Source organism: Muscardinus avellanarius (assembly GCF_963383645.1).
Source record: "Muscardinus avellanarius genome assembly, chromosome: 13".
Taxonomy (NCBI): domain Eukaryota; kingdom Metazoa; phylum Chordata; class Mammalia; order Rodentia; family Gliridae; genus Muscardinus; species Muscardinus avellanarius.
The window spans coordinates 14,648,790-14,676,451 of record NC_137799.1 but is presented as its reverse complement, the minus strand read 5'-3'; the positions used below and the strand labels follow the sequence as shown (position 1 = coordinate 14,676,451).

The window sequence follows — 27,662 nt, the reverse complement described above, 5'->3', positions numbered from 1 at the left end:
GGGAGGACTAGCAAGGCTCCCTGGCCTACTCCCTGTGAGCTGAGGGCTACTTTGGTCCCCTATTGCATCCTCGGGAGCGTAGAGCTCGTCTGCACTGGCCTAGAGGGCTCAGTGTTTTGCTCCCATGATGCCTTGCAACATATCTATGGGCAGAGGGAAGACAATTGTGGAGTTCTTCTCAGCAGCGATGGTGGTCAGCGTCTGAAGGTACCGGAGCTGCAGGGCTGCGGGGGACTCGGTGATGACTATGGAAGCTTCCTTCAGAGCTCTGGACGCATTCATCTCTCCCTCAGCTGCAATGACCTGCGGACAGGGCAGAGGACAGGTCGGACTGGAGAAAAGCAAATGGTGCCACGTGGCAGTTTTCAGACTGGGGGATGCACCTGGTAGGTGGTGCCCAAAACTACCCTGAGAGTATGCCAGGATGATCGCAAGGGAACCAACTTCTGGGTGCTCGGTTTCCAGATGTTGGTTTTCCTAAAATTGATTCGCCCAAGTATGCGGGTGGCTCGAGACATTCTCTTTTACTGTGTATCTCATTTTCAGGGTACCAGACGAAAAGGACCATCTACAATATTGTGCAGGGGTTGAGAAAGTGAATGGCAGCTGGGCATGGTGGTACACATTTGTAATCCCAGCACTTGGGAAGGCTGAGACAGGAGGATTGTAGATTTGAGGCCAGCCTCAGCAACCTAGTGAGACCTTGTTTTAAAACAAAAAAATAAAATTGGGCTGAGGGTGTAACTCAGAGGTAGAATGTCCCCAGTACCACAGATTAATTAATTAGGGTGATCCTCAGATCTCACAACATTATTATTAGTGTTATTATTATACCTTGGCCCTTTTTAAATTTCTTTTGTTTTATAACAGGTTCTTGTTACATTCTGAGAGTCTCAATAAACTGATGATACTGGCCTCAAAGCTGCGATCCTCCTATCTCAGCCTCCCAAGTACTGGGATTATGGGTGTGTACCAGCATGCCTGGTTGGCACTGGCAGCAGTGCTCTTGTGCCCACTGAGATTTCGCTCATGTATACAGCAAACTCTGGGGGGCTCCTGAGGGTTAATGAGCCCCATGCAATAATTAGATGTGCATAGGAAACACTTAATTCCATGATCATAAATATAATTTAGTCTTCTAAAAGTGATACTTTTCCTTTTTCTTCTTGGTGCTAGGCATTGAATCCAGAGCCTTGTGCGTGCTAGGCAAGTGCTCTAGCAATGAGAGCTACAACCCCCGTCTTTTTTTAATTTTAATTTTAATTTTATTTTCAAGACAGTCTTGCTGAGTTGCTGAGGCAAGCCTGGAACTCGGAATCCTCCTGCCCCAGCAGTAACTGGGAGAGGCACGAGCCACCACTGTGCCGGGCTGGGTGTAGCTCAGAGGAGAATGCCCCTGGGGCTAATCCCCAATGCCAAAACAAATAAACACATGGATAAGAAAAACATGAATTAATGATGAGAAGCAGAAAAGGCAGACATCGGACAGAAGAAAAAAAGGAAAAGGAGGAAGAGGAGACAGTAAGAAGACCCTGGAGAGAGAGAGAGAGAGAAAGCGAAGACGACGAGGGTAAGCAAGGGACGGGGCAACAGGTGGATGCAATGCCCATTCGCTCTGAAACTACCAATCTGCTCTTGACCATGGATCGGAGAATGAAGTCCTGGGGCCTGAGTCATGAAAGTACATGATAACTCCAGTGGGGTGTGGTGGCGCCCGCCTGTGATCCCAGTACTGGGAGGCTGAGACGGGGGGCGTGCAGGTTTGAGGCCAGCCTTAGCGAGTAGTGAGGCTCTCATCAACCTAGAGAGACTCTATTTTAAAATAAAACTAAAATAAGGCTGAGGGTGTAGCTTGGAGGTCGAATGCCCCTGGGTTCAGTTCCCGGTACCACAAAATAATAACAATAATAATACATATTATTATTATTATTATTATTATTATTATATATGATGATGATAATGATGAGGACTATGGTAACTCCAAAGGACTGAAATACCCAGGAGGTATTGAGTGAAAAGAGCAAGGTTAGGACAACATGTACCGTGTGACCCTACTTTAGTAAAACAGACAATAATCCAACAACCTGTGAAATCAAATCCAAATTCACTGAACTCTGAAGGGTGCAGCCTCTAGCGGAATAGATTTGGGGCGAGGGGGAGGACTTCTGAAACCTTTATTAAATGCTTTAGGATCATGTCCATTTTTCATAGCAAGCATGTTTTACTTTTTTTGGAACTAAAACCAAAAACTCAGTAAGAAAAACAAACAAGCTGGGCGCGGCGGCACACATTTACAATCCCAATACTTGGGAGGCTGAGACAGAAGGATCGCCGGCTGGAGGACAGCCTCGGCAACACGGTGAGATTCTCCGCAACTTACCGAGACCCTGTTTCCAAGCAAAAAAAAAAATAAAAAGGTTTGGGGGTGTAGCTTGGAGGTGGAAAAAAAAAAAAAACAACAACAAGCCAGCAACCTAGAAAGCGTTGTTACCTTGGCTCGGGCCTCGCGGGATGCTTCTGCCTCGGCAGCCATCGCTCTCTGGAGCTGCGTGGGCAGCTTCACGTCCTTAATCTCCACACGCTCCACCTTTATCCCCCAGTCATCGGTGGCATCATCGAGCGTATTCTGTTAGGAGAAGAGGAGGCAATTGAACGGTGGTCGCCCCGGCCCCGGTGCTGTATTCCTTGGGATTCCAAGCAGGGAAAACCCAGGGGGAGAGGCAACTTAGATCCTGTTTCAAAATTAATAAAATTAACCGGGCGTGGTGGCGCACGCTTGTAATCCCAGCATTTGGGAGGCTGAGACCGGAGGATCACGGTTCGCGGACAGCCTCAGCTACCTAGTGAGGCCCTCTGCAACTCAGTGAGACCCGGTTTCAAAATAAAGAATAAAAAATAGGGCAGGGGGTATAGCTCGGAGGTCGAATACCACTGGGTTCCACCCCCAGACCTGCAAAAAAAAAAAAAAAAAATTAATAAAATTAAATGGGGCGGAGGGTAGAGAATACCCCTGGATTTAATCCCCAGTACTAAGGAAGGAAAGAAGGAAGGAAGAAGACAGGAAGGAAGGAAGGAAAGAAGGAAGGAAGGAAAGAAGAAAGGGTGAAATTAGGTAATGCATAAATTGTTAGTGTAAAAAAAAAAAAGCATTTCTTTTTCAAGTCTGGAAAGCTTACTAGGAAAGGGGGTGGGAGAGGCCAGACGTTCCCGACTGAATTAAGGTTCCCAAACAAGCAAGGCCTTTGCTTCAGGTCTCAGTGCCTGGTGGGTAGGAGCCCCGGTGCCGTCTCACCTGCATGTTGTGTGCGATTTCTTCTCTGTCCGAGAGGATCTGAGAAAGGTTCTTGGTGCCCAGAACATTCCTCAGGGTGGTCTGCGCCAGAAGACGGGTGGCGGAGTCGGCGTTGGTGATGTTCGCCACGGCCAGGGTTGCGTTCTGAACACGGTAATAGACCACACCGTCCACGCTGATGGTCACCGAGTCCTTGGTGAGGACCTGCATGGCGGAGAGCGCGCTCTGCGTCTGTCTACGAGTTACCTCTCTTGTTTAACTGCGGGCGGTTACCTGATGGAGCATCCTAGGACACTGGCTGAGTTTTTTAATAAGGCACCAGAAAGTTAAATATGTCTTTAGGACTTAATAAACTGCATTCACCGATTCATTAAGTCCATGAACTCATTCACTTAATAAATTTTGAGTTGCCACTCAAGAGGAGGCGCTGTACCAGGAATCAAGCTCTGAAAAGAACTCGGTCCCTACTTTCAAAGAAGTTGGGGGTTAGCCAGGTGTGGGGGCGCACGCCTGTCAGCCCAGTGCCTGGGAAGTTGAGACAGTTGAGACAGGAGGATGCCGGGTTCAAACCCAGACTCAGCAACTTAGTCAAGAGCCTGTTTCAAACTAAAAAGACCTTGATTCAAACTAAAAAATAGGGCTGGGGATACCGCTCCGAAGTAGAATGGCCCTGGGTTCAATCCACAGTACCATACTAGAAAGAAGAAAGGATGCTGAGGATTAACGGGACGCTCTAAGGAATGGGTATGGCAGGGGGAAGACCTCGACTGGATCTTCAAGAAAAAATAAAATAAAAATGTTTTGCGAGAGTATTCAAGGCTCAAGAGAACCATGTGTGGAAAGGCACAGAGGTATCGGGGAGGCACCTGTGATGAACAAGCTGTGTCATTGGGATGGAAAGCGGGCGGGGAATGTGTCTATAGGGCCAGGCCAGGGTATGAAAATATTTCCAACATTCTACCTAAACATGCTAAGCATGCCAGGTGTGGTGGCCACACCTGAAATCCCAGTGCTTGGGAGGCTGAGACAGAAGGATCACAGTTTCAAGGCCAGCCTCAGTAACTTAGCTGTTTCAAAATAAAAAATAAAAAAAGGACTGGGTGTCCTTTTATTTTATTTAAAAGCTCAGAGACAGAACACCCCTGGGTTCAATCCCTAGTAACACACACACACATACACACATACACACACACACGTGCGAGCACGCACACGCGCACGCACACTAACATAACTTTGCTTTGAATTGCAAAGTTACCGGAATGAGAGGCACCAGAAAATCAGTGATACAAATTGACCACTCTGGGACTCAGTTTCCTCATTTGTAACACAGAGAGTGAGACTCGTACCTACTTCACAGGACTGTCATTAGAATTGATGAATTAATACATTCAGGCGCTAAGAATAAGCGCCTGGCATGTGAGAAGAGCTCTCTTTATTGTTATTATCTTCATCTTTAATAATGGTGCCTCCCTTTAGGATTCTTTGACCGTATGAGGAGCAGCAAGCTGAGGCTCCCAGTCAGCCTGGAGAAGCCGGAGGCCTCGAGGGGGAAACACCTGACACCCTACGGCGTCCCGCTGCCAAACTCTGACATCCAGTAAAGGCTTTTTTTAACAGTGTTTTCAACTTACAATGCACTTATCTGGATATAACCGCATCGTAAATCAAGAAGGACATCTGTACCAGTGACCTTTGAAACCTTAGGCCCTGGTTCAGGAATCACAGGCTAACACGCTCCAGCGGCTTCCCAACCACCTCCAAGACAAAGTCCTTCGCTGTCGGTCCTGCAGGACCTCCGGGCTCCCCACTGCTGCACGCTCCGAGCCTCCTGGGTCCCTGCAAGCACCGCGCTCAGGTCCTCTATGCCAGCACCGCCTCTGCTTACTCCCTCCTCTCACAATGTGGCAGGTGGGCGCCAGAGGCAGCTTCCCCTGGGTTCAATCCCAGTAACCCCGTCTGTGCATGGAGTTCTTTGGAAGTCAAAGAGCCACTGGAAGGGCAGGTGCCCACAACCACGTTGCTACGTAGCTGCTCAGCACTGCCAGCCACCGAATCACTCTTTTTTTTCTGAGTAATCTAAAAGTACCTAGCTTGGAAAGGAAGAGGGGGATTTGTAAACACACGTGCAATACGTTATCATCTCACATGACGGGAAAATGAGTGCCGGTCCGGAGCAGATCCATGGCCCTGTCTGCCACAGCTACTCTCCAACCTGCAGCTTCTCAGCCGCCGACTGTTTACGGCAGGCAGGGTGTTTATCTCCCTCCGCAGTAAGTTCATCGGAAAAGGATGGCTTGCCAAGTTCCAATCCGCTCTGCACTCAGCGGCTGGCGGAGGAGGAGGGAGCAGCTGGGAGGCAGGAGCTCACAGCAACCCGGCCAGATGCCCGCCAGGTTTACAAAGAATAATGCACGAATTCCCTGTAACCCTGAGAGAGGCTCCTTCTGGGAGTCAGTCTTGTTTGAAAGATGGGGAAACACACAGAGAACACGGGGATGCGCTCAGACATCTTCTTGTAAGATGTCGGTAAATATGATGTCTTCAGAAGCCTGACCTCACCTGCTACGTGGACCAGTACCAGCAAGGGAGTTTTGTTTTTTTTTTTTTTTTTTTTTTTTTTTTGGTGGTACTGGGGTTCCTGGAAGCCCTCCTTCCTCCAGGCTACACTCCCAGACCTATTTTTTATATTTTTGAAACAGGGTCTCTTATGCCAGCACGGCTGGCTTCGAACCTGCGCGATCCTCCTGTCTCTGCCTCCCAAGCGCGGGGATTACAAGCGTGCGCCACCACGCCCGGCTAGCAAGGGAGTTTCTAAGCGGCTTTCTGCATTTTGTGACAAGAGAGAGCAATGTGGCCAGGGCGAGGTATTTAGATTACGCCTGTAATCCCAGTACTTGGGAGGCTGGGACAGGACGACCGCAGGTTTGTGGCCAGCCTCAACAACTAAGTGAGACCCTTGGCAACTTAGTGAGACCTTGTTTCAAAATAAAACAAATAAAAAGGGCTTGGAGTATAACTCAGAGGAGAATGCCCCTGGGTTCAATCCCCAGAACCACACACACAAAAATAAAAATAAATAAATAAAATGCCAAATGAGTAGTTTCTAATTTATTGGCTTCTAACCACTTTAACTAGAATAAAAATCAAGAACTTTAAAATGAAAGTATATTGGACTAAATGGGATTATCTATCTGAAGCCTACAGAGAATTGTGGCAGTTAAAATAATGATGGTGCCGGGCGTGGTGGCGCAGGCTAGTGATCCCCGCGCTTGGGAGGCCGAGACAGGAGGATCGCGCGGGTTCGAAGCCAGCCGTGCGCTCTGGCTTAGGAGACCCTGTTTCCAAATTTTAAAAAATGTAAAAATAGGTCTGGGAGTGTAGCCTGGAGGTAAAAGGGCTTCCAGGAACCCCAGTACCACCAAAATAAATAAATAAATAAATAAGTAAATAAATAAAAGTAAAATGATGACGATGATGTAGATGTCTGTCTACTCGCCTTATACTACACTTTTTTTTTGTTTGTTTTTTGGTGGTTGGTACTGGGGTTCCTGGAAGCTCTTCTACCTCTGGGCTACATTCCCAGACCTATTTTTATATTTTTTATTTGGAAACAGGGTCTCCTAAGCCAGCGCATACGGCTGGCTTTGAACCTGCGCCATCCTCCTGTCTCTGCCTCCCAAGCGCGGGGATTACAAGCGTGCGCCACCACGCCCGGCCTTATACTACACTTTGTAATAATTAGTAGCAAGCATTCACTAGTAACTTATTATTTGTCAGGCACTCTCCTAAGCACATCTCAAGTAAAGTTTGTTCATTCTCACAACAACCCTGTGAGGTGGGCCCTGACATTACAATCTCCATTTTATAGATGAGGAAAGCCAGACACGGAGAAGGAGCAGGCAAGGGGAAGGCAGTCAGGATGGCGCATGAGGCGGGTCCCCACGCGATCTCAGTTACCCACGGCGGGAGAAGGCCTCACCTCCTGCGGAGGAATGTCGAACGAGATGGTTCTCATGTCCACTTTGATGAAGCTGTCGGTGCAGGGCAGGATAAAGAACAGACCTGCAACGAAGATGTTCACGGGGTCAGAGACGCACCAGCACCTGACCAGCTAGCTGTCTTCTCCCCTTGATTCTCAGGGAACCGACCCACTCAGCTGAAGTCCCCAGCTCATCTCAGGAAAGGAGCCGGAAGCTTGGATGTCATCCTTGACTGCTCTGGCTGGCTTCCCACCTCTGCCTGTCCCTACTACCCGAGACTCTCACTGTACCGAGGTCCTGGCAAGTCCTCCGACCTGCAGCACCCTCTCTCCTCTGCTGTGCGCACGGTGCTATTTCTGCTGGGAGCACCTCCCCTTCGCCAACACCTTCGCATGCTGCACGACTCAGCAAAAGCCTCATCTTAACTGCTACAAGCTGGGTCAGTTGCTGTTCTCTGGGTTTCTCTCTCTGGTTACTTGATCCTACTCATCACCGCGGATGGAGCTGTCTGTTTGCTTGTCGGGGCCTCACCACCAGAGTAAGGTCCTTGAGGGGAAGGACTGAGTTCTACCTAGACTCCCTTGAATCCCCCCAGCCTGAAACACAGTAGGCGCTCAACCAAAGTGTGTCGGGTGAGTAATTAAAAGCCTTTCCTCGGAAGGAATCCTGTGCTCAGACTTTTATGGCTGTAGCCATTCCTGGCTCAAGATAGTTTGATTGGCTCCAACATGAAGGGGAACAATAGTGATATTGGCCAGAAGCGCTGGTATTGTTCTACCACCTCTGCTCTGGGAACTCTCTCCAAGACAACAGAGAAGAGGCCCTTCCAGAAGAGCAACCCAGAACCCAAGACTGACCAGGCCCTTTTGCTCCTCCTTGTAGAATGCGACCCAGCCTGAAGATGATGGCTCTTTCATATTCTTTTATAATCTAGAATAAATAAAAACACAAATGATCATTGAACTCGAAGGGCACAAACATTTGTATGCATAGCTTCTTAAATACATAACTGTCACAAAAATATGAGGTTAGAGGCCTCATATTTTTCTCTTTATCTAGATAATATCTATAAACAACATGTCCGATGTTTGCCTTCTTGAAGCATGATATTAACTTTTCCTTTTCTTGACTGATTATAAAAAGAACAGATGCTCATCTGTCAATTTGGAAAGTAAATAAATTCATAACCCTACTCCTCAGTTAATACTATTACTCGGTTACTCGTGGATTGTTTACTCGGAAAAAAAGAGCTCAGAGTTTTTCTTTGATACTTTTATTTTTATTTATTTATTTTTTTTCAGTAGTAGGGATTGAATCCAGGGTGCTCTACCACTGAGCTACAGACCCAGCACTGCTTTTCATTTTATTTTGGATGGAGTCTTGCTAAGTTGTCCAGGCTGGCCTGAAAACTGTGATTCTCCTGCCTCAGACTCCCAATAGCTGGGATTAGAGGTATAGGATACCATACCTGGCATTTCTAAAACTTTTTTCAATTTTGATACTGGGGATGGAACCCAGGGGCAGTCTACCTCTGAGCTACACCAATGATCCTCTTTTATTCTTTATTTTGAAGCAGAGTCTCACTAAGTTCCTGAAGGTCTTGCCAAGTTGCTGAGCCTGGCCTCAAACCTACCATTCTCCTGTCTCAGCCTCCCAAACACTGAGATTACAGGTATGTGCCACTATGCCCAGCTACTTTTGATACTTTTAACAATAATAATAAATTTATCTGAAAATGCTGGGAGCATGTTTTATCTTGTTAGGAATATATAAATGATAGTTAATTATTCAAGTTATTACAACTATTTCACAGTTCTTATAACTGTAAAAAAAAAAAAAAATAACGAGCAGGAGCACACTCACTCCGTGCCAGGCATGGCAGTAAGTACCTTTGGGCACACTGGCTCACTCAGTTTTCACCACAGTGCCCAAGTGGATACTGTTATGCCTCCCACTTCACAGGGAAGAAGCATGCACGGGCCACACAGTGGACAGCAGAGCCGGAGCTGGACCTCACCTCCCAGCTGTGGTGAGCCTGCTCTCAGGACCATCCCTCATCCCTCACCCTGACAATCTGTTCTTCTTGGTTTTGGTACTGGAGATGGAACCCAGGGGCATTCTACTTCCACCTCACACTCCAAGCCCATGTATGTATGTATGTATGTATATATTTGAAACAGGGTCTCACTAAGTTGTTGAGGTTGGCCTCGAATGCAATCTTCTTGCCCTCACATCCTAACCTAAATACTGGGATTACAGGTCTACACTATCCTGCCTGGCTCCTAATTTTTTATAGTGATCCTTATATTATTTATTTATTTATTTATTTATTTATTTATTTATTTATTTATTTTTGTTGGTACTGGGGTTCCTGGAAGCCCTTCTACCTCCGGGCTATGCTCCCAGACCTATTTTTATACTTTTTTATTTGGAAACAGGGTCTCTTAAGCCAGCGCGGCTGGCTTGGAACCTGTGCGATCCTCCTGTCTCCGCCTCCCAAGTGCAGGGATTACAAGCGTGCACCACCACGCCCGGCATGATCCTTATTTTGACCCATGAAAAATGACTGATTAGATAACAGTTGAAAAGTAGTTTTAATATTCTATTATGCCAGGCATGCGCTTATAACCCCCGTACTTAGGAGGCTAAGACAGAGGGTCGCAGATTCCCAGGCAGCCTCAGCAACTTAGTGAGGCTCTCCACAACTTAATAAAATCTTGTTTCAAAAATTAAAAATAAAGCTCAGTGTGCTAGTGCACACTTGTAATCCCAGCACTTGGGAGGCTGAGACTGGAGGATCACAGTTCACGGCCAGCCTCAGCTACTTAGTGAGGCCCTTTGCAACTCAGTAATGCCCTGTTTCAAAATAAAGAATAAAAAATAGGACTGGGGTGTCACTCAGAGGTAGAAACCCCCCAGGTTCCACCTCCAGTACCACAAAAAATAAAAAATAAAAATAGGGCTTGTGGTATAGCTCAGAGGTCTGTGCCTGGATTCCATCTCAGCACCACCAAAAGAGAGGAGAGAGAGAGAGAGAGAGAGAGAGAGAGAGAGAGAGAGAGAGAGAGAAAGGGAGAACTTCTATTAAAGGGGTTCTTTATATTGTATTTTGTGGAACCGGGATCAAACCCAGAGCGCCACACCTGCAAAGCAGGCGCTTTGCCACTGAGCTACATCCCGGCCCTGAGACAGCTTCTAACTAGTGTGTGGAATGAATGTTCCAGAAGAGAGACAAAGTAAAAGTAATTACGGGTCAGTATGGTCTCTCAGTATCTCTTGAATATACTGTATGGGTTTGTGCAGGTAGGAGCTGACTCCTTTCCGGACGAGAGTGAAATGTTTTTACCTTAATGCACATCCAGATCGATATTGGGAAAGTTATAAGTGTGAACAGGAAGGAGGCAGCCACCAAAATCCATCCGCAAGGTCCCAGGCTTGCGCTGGGGGTATCTGTTGGAAACAAAGAACAGCCCTTACCACCTCTATTAGGGCCATCGCCGCCATCCTGACCCCCACTCTCCGCTGAGCACCGAGGTGCTCCACGGCACAGGTGCTCCCGCTCCGGCTGCACGGCGATCATCTCACTCAGCCCCGTACAACCTGGAAACGCAGGGCCCACTGTCCCTAGGCAACTTCACGCAGGTATTTTTCCACATTTTTCATCATTTTTTCCAGTAAGCATTTATTAAGTGCCTCCTATTTCTTCTGTCCTGTGCTCTGTACTGAAGTGGTAACAATGAATCAAACCCAGTCCCAGTTTCCTTTAAAAGGTGTTAAGTTGCCGAAACCCTTGTAATCCCAGCATTTGGGAGGCTGAGGCAGGAGGATCACGGTTCAAGGCCAGCCTCAGCTACTTAGTGAGGTCCTTTGTAACTCAGTGAGACCCTGTTTCAAAATAAAGAATAAAAAATAGGGCTGGGGGTGTCACTCAAAGGTAGAATGCCCCTGGGTTCCATCCTCAGTACCGGGAAAAAAAAAAAAAAAAAAGATTAAAAACAAAGGTGTTTAGTGGCGAAGAAAGATGAACAGATAATTAGAATACTAAGTGGTAAGTACAGATACACGTAGAGCATCCATTCAAAATACTTCAAAAACACAGAACAGGGCGGCACACGGGGATGGAGGAGTGGCGCGGGGCGGATGGGTGATGGGAGCCGTGTCAGGGCTGCTGGAAGGATGTAACTCTTAAGGATGCTACCAGTGAGAGGATGGGGAGGGAAGGAAAGAGGCATTTTAGCTCAACTCAATGAGATGAAAACTATATGATCTATATTTATAAAGTTGTACAGAGCCTGCGCCCTCCCCCTGTAGTACTGGGGATGGAACTCAGACGTATTCTACGTCTAAGCTATACTTCCAAGTCTCTTTTCATTTTCTAATTTTGAGATGGCCTCACTACTTTGCTGAGGGCTCAAGTTACTGAGGCTGGCCCGGAATCTGCAAGCCTCTTGTCTCAGCCTCCCGAACCCTGGAATTACAGGCGTGCACCACCATGCCCGGCCAGAGCCTCTTTTTAAACATTACACCTGTAAAATGTTTTACTGGGTTTGTGAACTATCATTTATTATCCATTTTCTGATTATCAGACAGGTTGTTTCTGGTTTCTTACTATTAAAATTAATGTTGTAATGAGTATCTTTTTTTTTTTTTTTTGGTGGTACTGGGGTTCCTGGAAGCCCTTCTACCTCCGGGCTACACTCCCAGACCTATTTTATATTTTTGAAACAGGGTCTCTTACACCAGCGCGGCTGGCTTCGAATCTGCATGATCCCCCTGTCTCCGCCTCCCAAGCGCGGGGATTACAAGCGTGTGCCACCACGCCCGGCCGTAATGAGTCTTTATATACAATCTTCCTTCCATATTTCAAAGTTTCTGTTTCCTGCGTATGGAATAGCATTTCAGTCTAATTACAAGAAATAATACATGCCCCTCTGCAAAAAAAAAAAAAAAAAAAAAAAAAAAAACCATCAGAAAAGTAAAAGAAGGAAAAGTTACTCAAAATCCAGAGGTAATATTTTGGTACATGCTTCCAAATCTTTTCCTTGTACACACAACCATACTTTACAATGAAATAAAATTTTGTAACCTATTTTCTCTCATCCAGGTATTGTTCTTTTAAATAACTTTTTAGCTGTTGTGGCTAATGCATTTGCATTTTTCCTATTTTTTGTTTTCATTTTTAATCAAGAGTCAAGCAGTTCTATCAGAGTAGTATAAAAACAGGTGTTCCCTGCTCACCGCTGCCCATTTCTCCTGTGTCAAAGACAACCGAAATCCAGGCATGGTGGCGTACGCCTGTAATCCCAGTACTTGGGAACCTGAGACAGGAGGATCGCAGGTTCAAGGACAGCCCCAGCAACTTAGCGAGATTCTCATCAACCCAGAAAGAGCCTATTTCAAAATAAAAAATAAAATAGGGATGGGGTGTGGCTTCCAGGTAGAATGCCCCCTAATTTAATCTCCAGTACCATAAAGAAACCCACAAGAGAAAAACATTTGATCTTTGTGCTAAATATTTTGGTATGTACTTCCGTGTCTCTAAATACTATGCTTGCTTTGATGTATCTTGATTTTTCAGTTTTGGGCATTATCTATTGGCTTTTTGCTCTGGAAGAGGGTTTAGGGCTTTTTCTTCCTCCCCCTAACAAAAACACATACCCACCCTTCCAGTAGAATTACGTCATAATTTTGGTTATATGATATAAAATCTTACGCTACCATGAATATGCAAATATTATTCAAACTAAACTAATGTTGTCAAATTAAGGAGTTTTCTCTTCTGCACCCTTTTTTCCCCCTAGAGTTAATATTTTACTTTTTCCCGTTTCTTAGCATACATAGCATTGATAAACTTCAAACCCTTCAACAATGGTCTGAAAGTCCTTGCAAAATAAGTCTATCAATTTCTCCTTCTAAAGAAGCCCCTTGATCCTTCTCTGGGTCTCTCTTTCAGCTTGCACAGGTCTCCTTCTGTGGCTGCCTTTGGCTATCCTCCTGCGGATTCCCCATCACCTCCTGGGCTGGGTTTTCCCTTTTTTGTGTCCAGTGTCTTCCTCTTTTTAGCGGCTGTTCCTTTCTGTGGAGGGCTTAGGGATGGAGAATGTTCAGTTTATCAGTCACAGAAGTTACCACTGTGTGTTAGAGGCTATTTTAATGGCAAGAAGGGAAAAGCTATGCCAGGCATGTGTACTGCTTAGAAGGGGGAAAAAATAAGCAGTGAGCCAGGCTTTAATAAATAGGAGACCAAGAAATATGCAGAGGGTACAGGCTGGGAGCCTGGGAAAAAAATGACGCATGTCAGCACACAGGCCAAGAGCTCTGAAACGGGATGAAAAATTTTTAAAAATGCACAAGTATCCTGGCTACATTTGACTTTGTGACTTTCTGATCCCATGTTATGGCGTGAGGTCAACATTGTCAGACTCAAATGTAAGCAATCTAAGCTGACCCTGGAGGTCACTAAGCAACAATTCTGAGAGTACAGACATGTGCACGGAGGGGGAACGTTCAAAGCAGGGCCACGGTGCCGCTCGTGTGGAGAAAGCTCCGTCAGGTATTATCACCGCTGATAAGAGCAGCAGCCTATTTGCTTGGTCTTCTATACCCTAGGCTTTGCGTAAAGATACTTCAGATTTGTGTATCATTAACACGCACACCAGCCCCGTGAGACTACATAGTGTGACTCCATCTTACGAATGAAGTAACTGAGACACAGAACTTTCTGAAGGTCACATAAGAGAGCACCCAGGATTCATACAGAGTAGAGGTCACTTTGCCCAAAGCTTATGTTACTAAATCTCCTTCACCTTCACCGCTGAATTTTAGAAGTTCACATTAAAAATATCTTCATATTTCGAGCCCTCTCTCCCTCCCTCCTTCCTTCTTTCCTTCCAGCAGAGTCTCTCTACGTTGTTGAGAGTCTCACTACTGCTGAGGCGCCGCTGGAACCTGAGATCCTCCAGCCTCAGCCTCCCAAATACTGGGATTATAGGCATGCGCCACTGCGTCCAGCTAGAGCGCTTTCTGGACTGGGAAGAATGACTGGAGTCCTGAAAGTAAAATGTGATATTGTGATATTGTTATAGAGGAAGTCCTCCTCATCCAGCTGTGCCTATTTATTTATATTTTGAAAGAAAGAAAACAATTCCAGGCTCAGTGCCAGGTTCAGGTCTAGATCTGGGGGTGAAGCCGATTCCAAACAAGGAGCAGAATGGCCACAAATACTACAGTGACGTCATTTGGTGCTTTCTCAAATATTGCCCCAAATATCCCATATTTCAGGCAAAGTACATAGCTCTGTTCTAAAAACACTGCACTATAGAGCCGGGCGTGGTGGCACACGCTTATAATCCCAGCGCATGAGAGGCTGAGACAGGAGGATTCGAAGCCAGCCTCAGCTGGCTTAAGAGAGAGAGACCCTGTTTCCAAATAAAATATAAAATAGGTCTGAGAGTGTAGCCTGGAGGTAGAAGGCTCCTGGGTTCCATCCCCAGTACCACCAAAAAATAAAATAAAATAAAAAAAATTAAAAAATTAAAAAAAATAAAAATACTGCACTATAAAGTCACTGAGGGCAGGGGTGTCCCTCTTTCTTTCTTTCTCTCTGTCTTTCTTCTTTCTCTCTTCTTTCCTTCTTTTCTCTTTTTCTTTTTGGTGGTGGTGCTGAGGGTCCAATCCCACTGAGCTACCCCCAGCCCCTTTTAATCATCTGTATGCTGCCAGTGTCTAGCACAGTGTTCTACTAAGAGTGGAACTAATGTGCCGCTCTCCAAGCTTTCTAGCTACAGATGTCAAATCTCCATAGCAATTTCTTTTTTACTTCTCCTATGGCACTTATATTTTGCCCAACATCAAATTTAATTTCGTGTGCATTTATATCCCGTCTTAGACTGAGCTTTCTTACGAATGGGAAGTGTCTAGGTTGGAATTTCAGTTTGGTTACTTCTCATTGTATGATCTTTACCCCTTTGAACCTTAGCTTCTTTACCTGTAAAAAAAAAAATTAAGGATTTTTAGACTGACCTTATAGAAGTGAGATAAGGCTCAGCAGATGTAGGTGCTTGTTTTCTATACTCCTTCTCTTTTACTCAGAGGTTCAAATCTCTACCATGGGCAAATAATTAGCACTTGCCCTTTACAATAAATACCTCTTCTCACACCGGAGATAATGGGTGGGCCTACACCTGCATCAAGTCAGCTCTGTCCCTTCTTTCTACCTTTGTAATAAAATTGGCTTAGGCTTGCAAAAAAAAAAAAAAAAAAAAAAAACCAAAACAATAAATGCCTCTTATGTGACTTAATTTGTTCCTTTTTGTATGCCTCCTCCAGCCAGCCTGGGCTTGGACAGTCAGATCCTCAGGAAGTGCTTTTACGATGACATCCACAAGGGGACAAGCCAGAAAGTTCAGCCAAGGTCTTTTCTGTGCTCGGTTCCCATTGTGACAGTTTTTCAAGCCCCAGATAAGTATGTGGGTTTCCAAGTTAAGAGAAATAAGAAGTTAAGTGGGTATTCTGAAACCAGGCTTGGTCTTTTATACATCAGACCCTTGGCTAGAAATAAATGTGTGTTGGCGCTGGGGAAACGGCATTTTCCTATTTTCTTAATACCTTTACAATGGAAGCGCCCATTCCTTCCCTGCATGCTTACAGTTTAAAAGGTTGCATCAACTATATTCCTGAAAGGGGAAGCTTAGACTCTATCCTGCTTATAAAGGAATCTGCCAGTCTCCTTTCTTAAAAGAGGAAAAGCAACTCTCAGAGACCCAGAAAAATATCATGAATACATGTCCTTTAAGTTTATTACTTTAAGCCGGGCATGGTGGCGCACGCTTGTAATCCCTGCGCTTAGGAGGCTGACACAGGAGGATCACACGGGTTCGAAGCCAGCCTCAGCTACTTAGTGGGCTCTCAGCAACTTAGTGAGACCCTGTTTCCAAATAAAATATAAAAAAGGTCTGGGAGTATAGCCCAGAGGTAGAAAGCCTCTGTGTTCCACCCCTAGTACCACCAAAAAAAAAAAAAAAAAGTTTATTACTTTAGGACAAACACTTCCTATCTGCTTTATGAGGTAAGTGACAGATAATAGGCAATTATTTTCTGATATATTCTGGTTGACACATCTGTGGATGGCGTAGAAACATTACTAAAAATTAGGGATCCTGTGACACTTGGTTGTAAATGCTATTTTCCCATGCCACAGAGCATTTCTTTTCTATTTTATAACTAAACTATTTCCTGGAAATGGCATTAGAGTAAAATTTTAACCGATCAAACTAGGGTCTGGAGATAAGCCTCTATATTTAAAATTTTGTATTGAAGCCAGGCATGATGGCACATGCCTATAATCCCAGCACTTGGAAGGCTGAGACAAGAGGATTGCAGGTTGGTGGCCAGCCTCAGCAACTTAGTGAGGCCCTCTGCAACTTAGTGAAAATCTGTTTCAAAATAAAAAAATAAAATAAAATAGGATTGGGGATGTAACTCAGAGGTAGACTACACCTGGGTTCAATTCCAAATATTGCAAAAAAAAAAAAAGTCTTGAACATTTGAATTAATCTTACTTCCAGGGAACTAATAGAAGTTTCTTTTTATAAAAAGTAAAAGTTACTATAATTATTAGAAATTATCTCATGCCGGGCGTGGTGGTACACGCTTGTAATCCCCACGCTTGAGAGGCTAAAACAGGAGGATTGCGCAGGTTCAAAGCCAGCCTCTGCTGGTTTAAGAGACCCTGTTTCCAAATAAAAAATATATAGAGAGAATAGGTCTTGGAGTATAGACCGGAGGTAGAAGGCCCCTGGGTTCCATCCCCAATACCACCAAGAAAAAAAGAATTATCTCAATGAATAGAAAAATTATCGATACTTTCATTATCTCCAGATGGTAGTGATTTTTGGTCCTGCTGTATGTCTTTTAATTAAACCTCTGTATCCTATTTTTTCCAAAAGTAAAATAATGATATATAAAATGATTTAAAGTCTGCTTTCCCTTCCATGTTGTGAACATCTTTTCAGGCCAGTGCATGTCTTTTATCATTATTCATGGTTGTATAATAGTCCGTTGTTTCATATGATGAGTATTTAGGTTGTGTCCAAATTTCTCCATTAGAAACTCTGCTGCATTGACTATACTTTTAGCAAAGCTTCCGTACATCATTACTTACTTATTAATTTTTGTTGAAAAGATGAAATGATATGATTCTTATATTTCTCTCCTTTGGGTATCTTTTATTACTACTACTATCATTTATTAAATATCTAATACAGCAGGGCATGGTGGCACACGCTTGTAATCCCAGCATTTGGGAGGCTGAGATCGGAGGATCACAGTTCGCGGACAGCCTCATCTACTTAGTGAGGCCCTCTGCAACTCAGTGAGACCCTGTTTCAAAAATTAATAATAAAATATTGGGCAGGGGGTGTAGCTCAGAGGTCAAATGCCTCTGGGTTCCATCCCCAGACCCGCAAAAAAAAAAAAAAAAAAAAAAAAAAATCTAATACACTATTTCTAATGTTTACCAAAACCTGTAAAGAAGAAAGAAAATATTCCTACTGGAGATGCAAAGTCATAAAGCAAAAGATGTTCTGGGAAGAAACCAAACTAAAAAAACAGATGAGTTGTACAGTAATTTGTGTTGGGTCAGCTTCAGGATAACTGTCTTTCAGAGGTGATGACCCAGGCCAATGCTCAGAGCACAGTGTGGCCGCCACCCAGCCCATATCAGAGAGTTTACTTTAAGATCTGTTGAACTTGGCAGGCCTGGGAATCATGTAGAATAATACACCCCATTAATCACTGAGATTTAATTACTTTAAGGCTCAAAAGATACTGGATTTCCTCTGTTGAGAAAGGCCAGAAACATGCCTTAGAGCACAGGCATGTGACTCAGAGTCACCGAAGCTACTTCACGGAGAAGAAAAACGCTGGGCTCGGGCAAGAGCTACTGGAACCATCGTTAAGTGCAACAGTCAGGGAATCTTTCCCTTCCTCTTTCACAGAGTGTGGGTGAAACGCTGCCAGGAAACCCGTTCTCTGGGTGGAGGAAGATAGGACGGTTGGGAATTTTATCTCAAAAACACATGCTATCCAGTTCTGACTGCGCTTTTTAAGGCGTAACGGTGGGTCAAAATAAAACGGTCTTTTGAATTTCCTTTTTAAAAGCATTTATATTCTGGACATAAGGGTTCTTTTTAGCCTCCGGTATCCCATGTCAGAGATCCTGTGGCAGGATTTGTCAAACTTTTCCTATAAAAGCGACAGAATAAATCTTTTAGCCATAAACAACAGATGATCAGGCCTGTTTAAAACACTCAAGTATGCCGCTGCAGTGTGGATAGAGCCCGTCGACAGCACGTATATGAACAAGGCCGGCCGTGTTCCAATAAAACTTAGTTTATGGATATCAAAATCTGACTTTCATGTAATATTCATGTGCAGCAAAACACTATTCTTTTGCTTTTGTTTAAAAAAAAAAAACATTTTAAAATGTAGAAGCTGTTCACAGCTTGTGGGCCATACAAAACAGGCAGTGGGCCAGATTTGATCCATGGGGAATTATGACCACTGTGTTTTATTTCTTGCTTTATGGTGGTACTGGGGATTGAACCCAGAACATTCCATCTTTGAGCTACACCCTTGGCCCTATTTTATTTATTTGTATTTTGAAATAGAGTCTCAGTTGCAGAGGGCCTTCCTAAGTTGCTGAGGCTGGCCATACCATAAAGCTTGATCATCCTGTCTCAGCCTCCCAAGTATTAGGATTACAAGTGTGTGCCACGGCGCCCGGCCCTGTTCTTGTTCTCTGTCATATAACTCTTTATTTGAGAAGGGAGACTTTCATATATTAAACAATGCACTTGATCTTTCTTCCTGCTATTCAAATAGGAATGTTACTCAATTTCCTGGTTTCTCTTTCCTTTTGCTTGTTTTGAAACAAGTTTTCTAAGACTTAACAGATACAAACTCAGGATGAAAATGGGCAAAGGGACTGTAGGAGAAAGACAAGAAGAGATGGAAAAATACAAGAGAAAGAAAATAAGAGAAACAGAAAAGGAGTAAAGAGGGAAAGTGCCTTAGTTCCCTGCCTCAATCTATTCAACAACAAACAAGGCTAATAGCTGGGCGTGGCGGCTTATGTTTGTAATCCTAAACATTCGTTCCAGAGGCTCAGACAGGAGGAGGAGGCTCAGACAGGAGGATCGCGGTTTGCAGACAGCCTCAGCTACTACTTAGTGAGGCCCTTTGCAACTCAGTGAGACCCTGTTTCAAAATAAAGAATAGAAAATAGGCCTAGGGGTATAGCTCGGAAGTAGAATGACCCTGGGTTCCATTCCCAGTACCAAAAACAAAAACAAAACAACAACAACAATAAAAACAGGGCTAATAAAAGAACATCCTCAGAGGGCCAGTGGGTGAGGATAGAAACTCATACAGAAGATAGCTAGTGTGTAATGGCCACTCAGAAACACACGTGTTAAAGAAATAGTTGCTGAGTGAACAGATTGACTCTGCTGTTTGAGGAAAATGTCTACCTGTTACATAAGACAACAGAAAGTATGTCTCAGCAGACAGGATCTTAGGATACGGCTCAGAATCATCTTCTGTTCCAAAGTAGTTGTCAACTGGTACCCAGCTACCTGGGAGGCTGAGGCCGGAGGATGGCAAGTTTGAGGTCAGATCGACTACTCAGCGAGACTGTGTCTCAAAATATAATGGGCTGGGGTTGGGGCTCAGTGATAAGGGCGCCTGAGCTGAACTGTTGCTACCACCACCAGAGACACCACCACAGCGATCCAATCCAAAGCAGCTGTCAACCACCTTTCTCAAGTGTTTGGTTTTCTTTTTCCCAAATAAGACCTTTTTTAACCACTAGGTTAGAAAATCTGGGGAGGGAGAAGGATGGACTGAACATGGCCTGTGCCTGAAAAATTTCTGTTCAGAAAAATTGAAGAAGCCAAGTATGGTGGTACATGCCTGTAACCCCAGTACTTGAGAGGCTGAGACAGGAGAATCCTAAGTTCAAGGATAGCCTCAGTAAGCAGTGAGACTCTCATCAACCTAACAAGACCCTATTTAAAATAACAATAATAATAAGTGGGTTCAGGGTATAGCTCAGGGGTAGGTAGAATGTTCCTAGGTTCAATTCCCAGTAACATAAAAAGAAAAAAATTGGAGAGAAAAACAATTTTATAATGGGTATTAAGTTCATTCAATTTAGATGAGATCGGAAATTCATGAAAAAAGGAGCAAACCCTCTGCTTTTTTAGTACTTTTTTCCCCCAGCTCTTTTATTTGAACATCTCAAAAATATCCACAATTAACTGGCCTTAGTGACACACACCTATAATTCTAGTATTTGGGAGCCTGAGATAGGAGGATCACAGGTTCGAGGCCAGCCTCTGCAACTTAGCAAGGCCCTCAGCTACTTAGCAAGATCCTGTTTCAAAATAAAAAGATAGAAAGGTCTGGGGGTATAACTCAGAGGAATGTTCCTGGGTTCAATCCCCAGTACCAAAAAAAAAAAAAAAAAAAGGCTTCAACAATTAAATTATTTTTCTAAACATTTTTGGAAGGTAACATTACTTTGATTAAAAAATGGAAAATAAGTGCATAAGAAAACTAAATTATAAGGTTCCCAATTCTTCCCTGAAGCTAAAGAGCTAAGCAGTAAAAGCCTGAGGTTCGGCTATCAGATTCCAATTCTTTCATATTTTCTCATCAGGAAAATGGGAGGAGAAAAAACAATAATTTCACACAATGTTATAAAAATTAAGTGAGAAAAAAGATGTAAAGTGCTTGACACTTAAAAGTGTTCACTAAGTAGCAGATATTATTATTACCACACTTTAAGATCATTATTGATATAGCTTATAGGAATAAACCTTTTGTTAAGTGAATTGCCTTCTGAGACCTATACCCCATGGAGAAAAGAGCAGGACTAACAACCTGCTTGGGGACTGACTGACACACTCTCTCTCTCTCTCTCTCTCTCTCTCTCTCTCTCTCTCTCTCTCCCTCTCCCTCTCCCTCTCCCTCTCCCTCCCCCTCCCCCTCCCCCCCTCTCTCTGAGAAACAGACCCCCATTCAGGGTGCTAAGTGAGAATTCCAAACTTCCTTAAGCCATCTGTCATGCAAATCTTTTAAATTTGCCCCTAAATTTAAATTCAATGGAAAATGACAGGATTTTTAAATTAGTACTCCAAACACTGTCTCTTAGTTTAAATGTTCTAATTATTGTTAAACATTTTATTTTTTGTTTTCTCCACTAAATGATATCCTAATAGTTTGTGTGTGTGTGTTGGGGGTGGGAATCTGGGGATGGAGCCCAGGGGCCATTAGACCTCCAAGCTACACCCCCTGCCCTATTTGTATTCTTTATTTTGAAACAGGGCCTCACTAAGTAGCTGAGGCTGTCTGGGAACCACGATCCTCCTATCCCAGCCTCCCCCCAATGCTGGGATTACAAGGGTGCACCACCACACCTGGCTTAATAGTTTTTACATTTTAGAATTTCAAAAATAGCTGGGAGTGGTGGTGCATGCTTGTCATCCCAGTACTTTGAAGGCTTAAACAGGAGGATTGCAGTTCAAGGACAGCCTTAGCAAAGAGTAAGAGTCTCATTAACTGAGCAAGACCCTGTTTCAAAATAAAAATAAAAGTAAAAAAGCTGGGCATTGTGGTACATACTTGTAATTCCAGCATTTGGGAGGCTGAGACAGGAGGATCGTGGTTCTCAGCCAGCCTCAGCTACTTAGTGAGGCGCTTTGCAACTCAATGAGACCCTGTTTCAAAATAAAATAATAAAAAGTAGGGCTGGGGTGTAGCTCAGAGGCAGAATGCCCCTGGGTTCCATCTCCAGTACTGGAAAAGAAAACAAAAAGAAGAAGAAGAAGAAGAAGAAGAAGAAGAAGAAGAAGAAGAAGAAGAAGAAGAAGAGGAGGAGGAGGAGGAGGAGGAGGAGGAGGAGGAGGAGGAGGAGGAGGAGGAGGAGGAGGAGGAGGGGAGAAGAGGAGGAGGAGGAGGAGCTAGGGGTATGGCTTGGAGGTAAAATGCCCCTGGGTTCAATTCCTAGTACCACACATACACACAATTCAAAAGGAAATTCATAGATTTTCCCATTTGGTATTTTAAATCCTGGGGTATAAATAGTGCAGTAAAATCATGCCTGGTGCATAAATGAAGAACTGGCTCTCTGGAAGCTGAGACTTAACCAAGGATCCTAATAGTTGGTGAAGGTACTGAGAACTCCGGCCCGATCACTTTGATATAAATTCCACACTCATTTGACTATACTATACCAGCTTCACATAAATGGTCACTCCAGTGGACAAGCTTGGTATAATTTTTATCGTGTACTACTTTATTTTGTTTATTTATTTATTCATTTATTTATTCATTTGTTTATTATTTGCAGTACCAGGGATGGAACCCAAGGGCATTCTACCTTGGGGCTACACCCCCAGCACTATTTTTCAGTCTTTTTATTTTTGAAACAGGGTCTCACTAGGTTGCAAAGGGCCTCGCTAAGAACTGAGGCTGTCCGCGAACCTCCATCCTCCAGTCTCCGGTCTCCGTTCTCCGCCTCCCGAATGCTGGGATTACAAGTGTGTGCCACCATGCCAGGCTTATTGTGTACTACTTTAAAACAGACATTTTCTTGTTTTTTTGGTTTTATTTTAAAGGCTAATCTACTGAAACGTCAAGGCAAATGCTTGTGGTTCAAGTTTCTTTCCTAGTCTCAGGGAAAAGACAGATATAAAAAAATAGTATAACATGTATATCAACAGAGAATCAATGCACGCTTCCTTCTTTCTACTGACTGGGGCCTCTAAGTTCTCTCTTCCCATGTGCTCATAAGAGAGGTAAGATATATTACCTTTAAATGATCTCAGCAATTATAATCCCATTATTGACTATAGAAACCCAAACAGTCTAGCTATAGTAACAACATGTAATGAGAAACACGAAGGTCACACGATGGTCACACCCTAAAATCAACAGTTTAGGTTATAATAAACAATGAGATAAGCATCAACAGACATTTAACACATGTGTGACAACAGGATTTCGTCCCTTCCCACTTCCTTTTTCTTTTAACAAATATTTTGTACATCTACTCTGGACTTGATACCAAGCTATTATGCGAGGAAAGATGAAACCTGTTTTCAAAAGCTCTCCTGGTCTAGAAAGGTGGAGAGTAACAGAGGGATCAAGTTGGTAATCAGAACACTGTGTAATAAATATTATGACAGATGTATGCGCAAGATGCTGGGGAGTCAGAGGAAAAGTGATCATTCTCTTAGTTTTCAAGAAATTGGTTTTCAATGCTTTAAAAAAAACTGACTTTTGCATCTCATCTGAATCACTTTTATCAACATCTCTTAGTATTGTTTTCTTCAAAGCTGATAAGGCAGTAGTCAGTGACCTTTTATTTTCTTTCTTTCTTTCTTTCTTTCTTTCTTTCTTTCTTTCTTTCTTTCTTTCTTTCTGTGTGTAGTACTAGGGGTGGAACCCAGGGGCTTTTCTACCTCCAGGCTATATTCCCAGACCTATTTTATACTTTATTTGGAAACAGGGTCTCACTAAGTTGCTGAGAGCCTCACTAAGTAGCCGAGGCTGGCTTCGAACCTGTGTGATCCTCCTGTCTCAGCCTCCCAAGCGCTGGAATTACAAGCATGCGCCACCACGCCCGGCTGTCAGTAACCTTTTAAAGGATAAAATTTACACTATTTGGTGGCACCCAGACTCTAATAATAAAACAATAAATACATAAATGACAGCTTTTGTGGTCTTGGTCTTTGGCCTATAATTTATGACAACTCTTGATTTAACTCAGATTAATTATTGAAGAAGTTATGAAGTTCTCCCCAGTCTGATCAGGTGTAACAGCTGAAATAAACAAATCAGTCCCATGATTCTCCTTATTTTGAGATTCTCCCAAAGGGATTTATCCTGTTGACGTGGCTCTTAATTATCATGATACATTTCTTTGCAATCCACCTGCATTATTTCATTATAAAGTGAATGCAGTAGCTTTAGGAAAAACTAGTTGTGCCCTGGATTTGGTCATATGTACCTACCTGGGACCGATTCTCAGCAAAAACATAAAAGGGTAGCGCTGGGCTTCTGTAATTCCACTGCTTCCCTCAGAAGCAGTTCTCTGGAGCTGTCTTCTCTAAGAAGCCTTGACAGAGCTGTGGTCCTCTGGGCTTTTCTTTGTTTACTGTCTCTTTCTCCTTCAGTGAAGGACTGAAGTTAAACAAGAGCCTACACTGTGCTGTGCATTTTAGATACAGCCTTGGCATAGATTATCTGGAAAACCAAATACACTGGCTCTGAATCTTACGAGTACTGTGTAGTTTTATTGCGCTCAACCTCAATTTCCTTATTGTAAAGTGGTGAAGAATGACATTTTCCTCGTGGACCTGTTGCAGAATTACAATAGATAAATGTTTGGAAAGCACTGGAGTTGTGTTTGGCACAGGACAAGTAATTCAAGAAATTCTATTTCATATATTCTGGTGATAGCTTTTCTACCGGTGTCAAATCTCTAAAATTTATTATTATTATTATTATTATTATTATTATTATTATTTATTAGGTGGTACTGGGGGTGGAACCCAGAGGCTTTCTACCTCCAGTCTATACTCCCAGACCTATTTATATTTTATTTGGAAACAGGGTCTCACTAAGTTGCTGAGAGCCTCACTAAATAGCTGAGGCTGGCTTCGAATCAGCGCGATCCTCCTTTCTCAGCCTCCCAAGCGCGGGGATTACAAGCATGCGTCACCATGCCTGGCTTAAAGTTTATGATTTAAAAATAAGAAAAAAGGAAGATGACATGGACCCAGTAAAACTTCATTTGTACATCTACTTTTCTGAGAGGGGCTCATTTGTTTACATCTGTTTCTTAAGTGTTCTGCCTAAAAAAAAAAAAAAATGTGCAGAATCAAGGGAAAAAATAACTTAGAAGTAAAAAAAAAAAAAAATGAACTTTGACCATGAGAAAAATAAATGAACATGAAGTACAATGGTCATGTTTATTTCCAAAGAGGGCCTCCAAACTGACTTCCCACTGCAGTTTCCCACTAAGAGGTCAGGGTACAGACAAGGATCCCACGCACCTTCTTATCTAGAAAAGACAACCATCGAATAGACAGTACTGGACAATATTTGTTTCTATTCAAATTTAGAATCAAATTTAGATTGAAAATATAGCTCCACTGACCCTAACTGTGTGACTTTAAGTAATTTAAACTTTTTGAATACAAATTTTCTCAAGTATTCTTGTGGAAGAAGAAAAATAGTTCCTATCTTATGAGGATTCAATGAAAAAAATTATATATATATATATTTATTTATATATATTTATATATAAATGTTTCCAAATATTTATATATAAATATTTGGCACTAACCCTGGCCTATTTAATGATCAAAAAAATTGTTTGGCTATTACTCTCAATAACTTCCAATTTGGGAAGCCAACACTTCAAAGTACTTAGTAGAGAAAGGGAGGGATAAATATTTCTGTAATTTTTCTGAGGTGCTGGGATGGAACTTGGGGCATCATACATGCTAGGCAACCTTTCTACCACTGAGCTACACCCCAGCCCTCTGTAATTCTTCTGATGTTCCTGGTTAAGAATTCAAGACTGGGATCCTTTGGCAAGGGACATGGGATTTTTACTAGATGTGTGGACAAGGCTGGCTTTACAAAAACAATCAGAATAGATGACTTCAACGCAGTGTTCTTTATAGGGTGCAGGAAAAGCTCACTCGGCCCCCTAAATTTCTTTCATTCTGAATTCCATCTTTAGAAGCAATTCCTGTGGATCACTAAGAGCTCTTGAGATGATGGCAGTGCCCCTGGGAGGCTTAGCACCTCTCTTCACTGGGCACCCCCCACCCCAAGGAGTTGGCCAACAAAGGCTCAAGGTGGTAGTTTCTTCAGGGCACCAGTTTCTTCTCAGGGGAACAGAATCGAGCCACTCACAGTTCCTGTCTTTGAGACTGAGAAGGCCCTAGTAGGGTGGTTAAGGTCAAAAGCCAAAAGAGAGCTGGGTGTGATGGCACTTGCAATCCTAGCATTTGGGAGGTTGAGACAGGAGGATGGAGGTTCACAGACAGCCTCAGCTACTTACACCCTTTGCAACTCATTGAGACCCTGTTTAAAATAAAGAATAAAAATATAGGGCTGGGAGTGTAGCTCAGAGATAGACTGGGTTCCATCCCCAGTACTGAAAAAAAAAAAAAAAAAAAAGCCAAAGAGAGGATTAAAAACTGGAAAAAGCAGGAAGTGGTGGTATGCACCTACACAGAATCCCAATACTTGCGAGGCTGAGACAGGAAGATTGCAGGTTCAAGGTCAGCCTCTGCCACTATTTAGCAAGACTCTGTTTCAAAATAAATAAAAAGGGGAGGCCAGGCGTGTTGGCCCACACTTGTAATCCCAGCATTTGGGAGGCTGAGATAGGAGGATCTGGTTCAAGGACAGCCTCAGCTAACTTAGTGTGACCCTTTGCAACTCAGTGAGACCCTGTTTCAAAATAAAGAATAAAAAATAGGGGTGGGGGTGTAGCTTGGAGGTAGAATGCCCCTGGGCTCCACCCCCAGACCCGCAAAAATAAATAAATAAATAAATAAATAAATAAATAAAAGGGGGCTAGAATAAAGTGCAGGGGGCAGAATGGGGCAGAAAGTGGAGCTAGGAAGTAAAACGGAAGAATGCCAAAGAGAGACTTCTTTCTTTTGCAAATAAGGCCTACTTGAGTCTTGATTTGAAACCTGGTCAGGTTTCAGAAGCCTGGGGTGGCAGTAGGGGAGCGGGGACCTCCCAGGTCCTGAGGAGGTGGGCTCATCTTGGGGGTGGGTGAAGGCTGGGTGGAGGGGCTGGCTTCCAAGGCGGTGGGGAGGGAACACAGGGGACTGAGAAGGGTGAAGAAGACGCGGGAGTCCCGCCTCCACCCGCCGCTGGCCACCTGTTACTTCTATTTCCTCCCCGTGTGGATGACACCAGATAAATGAGTGCTGGCACCAGGCCGGGCATCTGGCGACCACGGGATAATGGGAGCCTCTACACGGTCCAGAGGACTCGAAACTCCCCACCCCATGGGCGCGCCCACCGTGGGCAGGGCCGGGCTGTAGCCTTTGCTCCTCTCCCACCCCGAAAACGTGACCCCTGGCCTGAGAAAAAAAAGTCTGAGAAGAAGCGGCTTTGGAGCAGCCAAGAGCGGCGGGGACCCGCCCTGGAGCCGCGATGTCAGACGCTGCAGGCTGAGGCTCCATCCCCAGAGGAAGGTTAAGGGGAGGTGGGCCACCCGCGGGCTTACCCGCGAAGGAGTCGGGGAGCCGCCGGGCTTGGGCATCGTCTGTGCGCCGCTTCTCAGACAT

The 27,662-nt window shown here is 43.9% G+C and overlaps 1 protein-coding gene across 2 annotated transcripts; it reads right to left on the bottom strand.

Moving 5' to 3' along the window:
* Window positions 1–108: 108 nt before the first annotated feature.
* STOM (stomatin) lies at window positions 109–27,662 on the bottom strand (the record flags this gene model as incomplete). 2 transcript variants are annotated; one of them, XM_080708566.1, is made up of 7 exons in its annotated part: window positions 109–303; window positions 2,492–2,626; window positions 3,293–3,496; window positions 7,272–7,354; window positions 8,130–8,202; window positions 10,619–10,722; window positions 27,602–27,662. In XM_080708566.1, 7 exons carry the CDS (start codon window positions 27,660–27,662, stop codon window positions 109–111), a joined length of 855 nt encoding a protein of 284 aa, XP_080564692.1. The 2 variants fall into 2 exon arrangements, with proteins under 2 accessions (XP_080564692.1, XP_080564693.1); XM_080708567.1 differs by lacking the exons at window positions 2,492–2,626; window positions 3,293–3,496; window positions 7,272–7,354; window positions 8,130–8,202.